The following is a 6,000-nucleotide window of genomic DNA, read 5'->3' as shown; positions in this document are numbered from 1 at the left end:
TTGGTTCTAGCAAGCGTGCCTGGCAAAGTTGACAATCTCCTAATGCCATTTTTTTCCGCATGTCGACCACGCATCTGGCGATAAGATAGACAGCCGCTAAGTGCATCTGTTTGAAGGAGTTGGTAACCCTAGGAAAGCCGCTTATTTTGTGCGTGTTGGTCCTTTGGATGCTCTCTGTTGTTTGCTTGTTCTCGCAGTCCCCACAAGTGGATGACTCTTCGTGTTGCTATATTGGAGCCATGGGTTTCTCCGAACTGTTTTTTCCAAGGACTCGCACTGCGTCGACGCTGTGGCCGTCGATATGAGCGCGAGCGTGGAGATTAAGTACGTACATTCTATTTTAGGTGCCTGAGCAGATTAGACTGTCGAGCGCCGTTGGCCAGGTGAAGGATTATAAGGCGGCTGCCGGCACTGCGGCACGTACCGTAGTCTCCGCCCTTTTCTAAGGAGTCACTTAACGCAAAAAAAGAAAAAAAAATGCAGCGAGAAGCCCGAGTGACCGTCGTGTCGTAAATCTTCGCAACCAAATTTAGGTCCAAGGATTCCAACCGACCCGACATAAAAGTATTGGCGCAAGAACGGGTGAAGTGATAGCCTTTCGACAACAGGCAGACACGATGAATGAGGTGTTCTTCGCAGTATGGGTGCTTGTGGCATCTGTTCTTTTTTGGTGAGTACGCTTTACTAATGCTTTCGCCGTCTTATGTAGCGAGAAAACTGGGAGGTGTCCCCCCCGCATGTCCGCATGTGGCTGAAGTCCAATTACAAAGATGAAGTTCCTTCTTCGGTAATGAATAGTTCATTAAATTCCTTTTACTTGTCAGTACTGAAGTAATGCGATCGTCTACCATTGGCAGTGCACTTATTGGCTTCTTCATTGGTATCAATGATTACTTACAACTAAGTTTTTTTCGCGAGTTTGAAGAGTGAAGCTGTCAATATCTCGACTTCCACACAGCTTGCACACCAGAACAATAGCTGAGAACAGGTTTTCTTTTGTCTTCAGAGCTAGTGGTTTGTGTCAGCTTCTTGAAAGGCCCTAGGAGCGACGTTTATGGCCGGTGTCTGTCACGTCTAAGCACGCACAAGTCACCGGTCGCCTCTTTATGCGTGCACGGGTTACGTGCACTCGCACTCCGAATTCACGCACTCACTGATATCATGCCGTAGTGGTGGCGGGAGATCTAAACGTGGTTGTTTCACGGCCCGATGCGACCTGTCTGCTGTCCTCTTTGGTCGAGCGGTTTGGATTAATGTGTTACACAAACAGTAAGATGCCTACGACGCGGGGGGGGGGGGGGGGGGGGGGACAGACCGCTTTATGTCTGTGCGCTAGAATAAATTGATCGCGTCTGTCCAAGTTTTATTCAGCCAATTGGCTAGGAAGCATGCTCAATCGCAAAGTAGAGAAATGTGTTGTGTTTCGCCTAATTTCGCTGGTCATCCCTCTCCACAGAAGAGTGGAAAGGCACTGGCGTCTTTTTTTGATTGCGAAAAGCGCAAAAAATAAAACACTGGTTTGATTTCAAGAGTAGCGGCAATGCTTAAGGCAGAAACAAAATGCAAAGGCTTCCGCGTACGCGAGCGCGTCCTTTACGGTAAGAAATAATTGAACATCTGTTGGCAGGTCTTCAAACAAATTGGCTCCAATCCACGCTGTGAAGTTGGTTGGAAAGCAAAGCTGTAAACGACACCGCAAAACAATTCGGCATGTGAGCTTAGTGATTCCCATTTATACCGATTGAAACTGGTTAGTTTAGTAAGTTTGAGAATTGCGAGAAAGCTGAGGGAACTTTTATAATCGCTATTTATCAGAACCAGTTGTTTCTTTCGACATTTGTATTATTACTCCTTAAAACACAACCAAATTGGTATTCACCAATTTAGAAAACGGAGTCCCATTCGTGGCAAGCAGTGCGCACAAGGTGGCGTTTCTCCAGCGGCCAGATGTCTGAATGTGGTTTGTACGTTTTGTTTTCCCGCCCTGCAAAGCAATCCTTACCCCATCTGTGTCGTACGGCCACCTAATTCCGTCGTGTCCGGGTTACCCTGGAGGTGCAGTCCAACAAGTTAATCAAGCCGTGAGCAGGAAGCACGTAATGGACGCGAAGATGCGCCAAAACAAGCCCACAATAACCGTCCAATCACAAAGCGCAAGAACAAATTTTTTTCCAGTAGAAGGGAGCGTATAGCACCAGGCAATCCGTTCCAGTGTTCAGCTGTTGAAAAGAAAAACTAACTTTGAATGTGTTTGTTCGACAATGGTAAGGCTTGATGTTAAGATGGTGATTGCTTCTGGTAGTGGATGGTGAGGCAAATGTGATATATATATATATATATATATATATATATATATATATATATATATATATATATATATATATCATCGGACATGCCATATGCTGAATGAATAAAACAGTGAATCAATTTCCTTGAGTCATTGACACGGTGCGTGCGTAGAATCGTAAGTTCCAGGGAGTGTTTGAACCGGGTTCTCCCCCTTTCCAGTAGAAGCCCCATGGCGGTTCTTTCTCCCCACGCTGCAATCAGTTCAATAAAAGTTGTTGTTCTGAACAACAGGCCAACTGCTATTTTGGTAAAATAAATTCAGTCCAATGGAACGATCAAAGAAATATACTGAACTCTTTTGTAGTAGGCCATAACAAAGGGATTCTAAACTGCACGTGTGTGACCTGAAGAGATGGAATGAGCTGCTGAACAGATTAACAGGTGAAAAAGCAGTTACTACTGTTATTCAACCTGAGAAAGTGCCTTTTACATGTGCTGAAAATACAAAAATGGTGCACTTTGTTTTCATTTTAGCAGGGACGCATCTGGAGCTGAGAAAACACTTCTAGGCAGCTAATTTCATTTAGATCACGTTCAATAAAAGGGCACAAGGTGACCTTTATCACACCTTAACCTTTGACGAGTCAGCAATCGTAAGTACGGTGGTCCTGAGTCAGAAGGGGGAGGCTAACTAGGAAACCGATGTCTAAGTGTCGACAGCTATTTATTTTGCACTTCATCAATAGCCGTGTGATTAGATAGTCACGTTAAACTCCAGAAAACCGACGCAGGCTCCAGAACGAAATTTTGGACAGTTTATTACCGTTTCAGGAGGGACCCAGGGTTGTGGAGTTTCATAGAGATCCTGCACACTGCACCGAAGTGCCGAATAGCTTCGTTTGATACATAAAAAATGTGGGGTGACGGTACACTTCTAATGAAAGACAGCACCAAGGACATTAATTGTCGAATTTCAAATCACAGCAAAAGCTCGACAGTTCCTACAGAAAGTAGGATGTCTGTTTTGCGCGTTCATGAGAGTATTTTGGTTTACACCGCGTTTACCCTTTACTCCTTGCAGCAGTGAGTGAAAGAGTCGATGTCTCTTCTCAAATACCTACGACCACTAAGACAGAAAATGACGTTAAAAATCTTGGTGTATCAGCATAAATTAAAAAAATAAGAAACCTCTTGGCGGCAAAAACAGCAGAAACATTAAAATAAAAGAGAGGGAGTAGACAACTGCTCCCTGCGGAACGCCACTCGAGGCGCAGCAACGGTACGACAGCTGATCGCGTACATTGCCATAGCAGGCTCACCCACACAACTCATTTAATAAAGGTTGAGCAAGAGGAGAATTTCATCCATTAACAAGTGGTGACTGACGACGTTAAAGGTCTGTCTGAGTCAGCGTATGCTTAATAGAGATGTCTCTGACAATTAACAGCTTTGGACGCTTGTTGCATAAGAAAACCGACACAACACAGTTGTAGAACGGCCAGACTAAACCAATACTGCTCAGAAAGGAGAAATTCTTTAATACTGGAAAACAAAACATTGTTTAAAACCGGCTAAAAAGATTATACAGTGCACAAAGAAGGGAAATAGGCCAGAAGGTACTAGTGTTAGCGTTAGCCCCAGTTTTAAAGGCAAGAGGAATTTGTTGTACTTTCCAAGTACCTGTGCGTGTGACAGATGGAATTGAATTAATAAATCTTGTGTTTGGCATACGAATGAACCATCCCCCTTAAGCTTTCACTATTGAAAAAAAAATGCCGTTAGGACAAAAAAAAAATGACGGTTTGAGGCGCTTCTAAACTTTGCATCCGCCGCCGTCACTTATTTCGGTAACACTAAATTAAGAGGACAAATTAGAAAAGTTCCATAAGGCGATGGCGTACGCCATCGCCTTATGGAAGACGTCTTATAAAAATGGGCAGCTGAACAGCTACGCAAGGACATTAGCAACCTCTCAAGTCGGGATGTCAATGTTCTCTGAAAGGTTTACGGTTTCTGTAGTTCTAACAGCCGATTAGAGCGAACGTATACCGACAGAACAAGCTCTCTCAGCTATTCGTAGCGCTCACTGTAATCCAGCAATGTGGTTGGACCACTCGCGAGTATACAGCTCTTTACACAGCGCTCTCCAATACCTAAACTCCTGTTTTCCAGCTTCGACAGTTGGCTAGAGTTTGTACGCTAATGCGTTTTATGGCTTCAGTGTGCAGTTGCTATGAAAACCAGCTGGGAAGTAATGATTTCACAAAGTTTTTTTTTTGGTGCAAGCATGCACATCGCTGAACAAGCGTGAGAGGTTTATAAACTTGGCCATCAACAAAGGGAAGCTACAAGAGAGACCAGCGATGTTCGACTCGTATATATAGTTGTTAAAAAAGTCAGGCGAAACTAATCCACGATTATTGTCGATGTGATGCGATTAGCATTCTTCGGATGGGTTAGAGATGTGTGCAGACGAACTTAATTGCTATAATAATTATTTGCATTACTATTGTTCTAGTTATTCCAGCGACAGCTTCACTGACGTCGTCTTTACACTTCGGAAATTTCTCACTATTCTTAGGTTTACGTATAGAATGTCTATATTCATTTTAAGTGGCTACAAAGCCTTATTTTACGTCCAGGTGGCTGCGAAAGACGTTCACCTTTTGGAAGGACAAAGGCATCGTGCACCTTGGCTTCTGGGAGTACATGCGCTTCTGCTATGACATTTACACAAAGGTTGGTCTACGCGTGGTCACGCATTTGCCATAAATTGACGAAATTGTGGTTACCTCGGTGGAAAAAAAGTTGAGGTCTTGTATCAAAAGCGGGTCTGTACTTAAACAGCAGCTGCCCACTCAGGATTATCGTCCTGGTGCTGCTTGTGGCCTACAGCTCTGTGCAGTAGCCTACCATTTCAAACCCGGGCCTGTCCGCCCTTCACCAAAATAGCCTTAACGACTCTTCGTTAAATTGACAGCAACGTCACCATCGCTCGGACACAGTTTGTGTGCGAAACCTTTTGTGCTCCCCCAGACTGCTTAGAATCAATCTACATCCCTAAACAGGATAAAACATGTGTGAGCTCGGACTAGTTAAAAGGGAGTCACTTATTCCTCGGTAACGACACTGCGCGGGAGTTCTTTTAGGTATGGGATGTAGAATGTTTCCTCGGCTCCCCTAAAAAAGAACAAAAGAAGCAGTGCAAAGCCAAGAGCGAGCGAGCGATAGAGAGAAAGAGAGAGAGAGAGAGACCCTTTAATAAAAACTGAAGAGGTCAGCCCCATTAAGGGTAGGGCTTGCTAGTACAATTGTGGGTGAATACAGTGAGATGACAGGGGAAAATAGAGAGAGAGAGAGAGAGAGAGAGAGAGAGAGAGAGAGAGAGAGAGAGAGAGAGAGAGAGAGAGAGAGAGAGAGAGAGAGAGAGAGAGAAATAAAAGGAAAATGCACACATATATAAAATGCATATGCTCATAGGGTACAGAACCTCATCTAGCTCTGTTTTCTCAAGAAAAGTAATGCAAAGCCAAGAAAATTGTGTTCAACCATGCGACTTAACTAGGCTAAAAATGCTCACAAGTGTGGTAGAGGCACTTACCCTCCAATTATTTGCCCCAACTGCATAGTGGGCAACCCTTTCCACAGCCTCTTTCTGCTCATATTTTCAAGAAAAGGGTGTTTAAATTAAGAGAATACGTAAAATTATTC

The 6,000-nt window shown here is 44.0% G+C and overlaps 1 protein-coding gene across 3 annotated transcripts in view; it reads left to right on the top strand.

Annotated features, from left to right (window-relative positions):
• Positions 1–286: 286 nt before the first annotated feature.
• LOC144145866 (cytochrome P450 3A9-like) overlaps positions 287–6,000 on the top strand; it is a 39,279-nt gene continuing 33,565 nt past the window's right edge. The window contains exons 1-2 of one of the 3 annotated variants that reach the window (XM_077677679.1): positions 287–324; positions 4,932–5,028. In XM_077677679.1, the coding sequence (XP_077533805.1) occupies positions 302–324; positions 4,932–5,028 (120 nt within the window). In that variant the 5' untranslated portion in view covers positions 287–301. The other 2 variants (XM_077677680.1, XM_077677678.1) reach the window with 2 other exon arrangements.

The sequence above is a fragment of the Haemaphysalis longicornis genome, unplaced genomic scaffold (genome assembly GCF_048455015.1).
Source record: "Haemaphysalis longicornis isolate Haplotype H1 unplaced genomic scaffold, Haemaphysalis longicornis Haplotype H1 scaffold_7, whole genome shotgun sequence".
Taxonomy (NCBI): domain Eukaryota; kingdom Metazoa; phylum Arthropoda; class Arachnida; order Ixodida; family Ixodidae; genus Haemaphysalis; species Haemaphysalis longicornis.
This window is presented reverse-complemented; position numbering and strand designations above follow the sequence as displayed.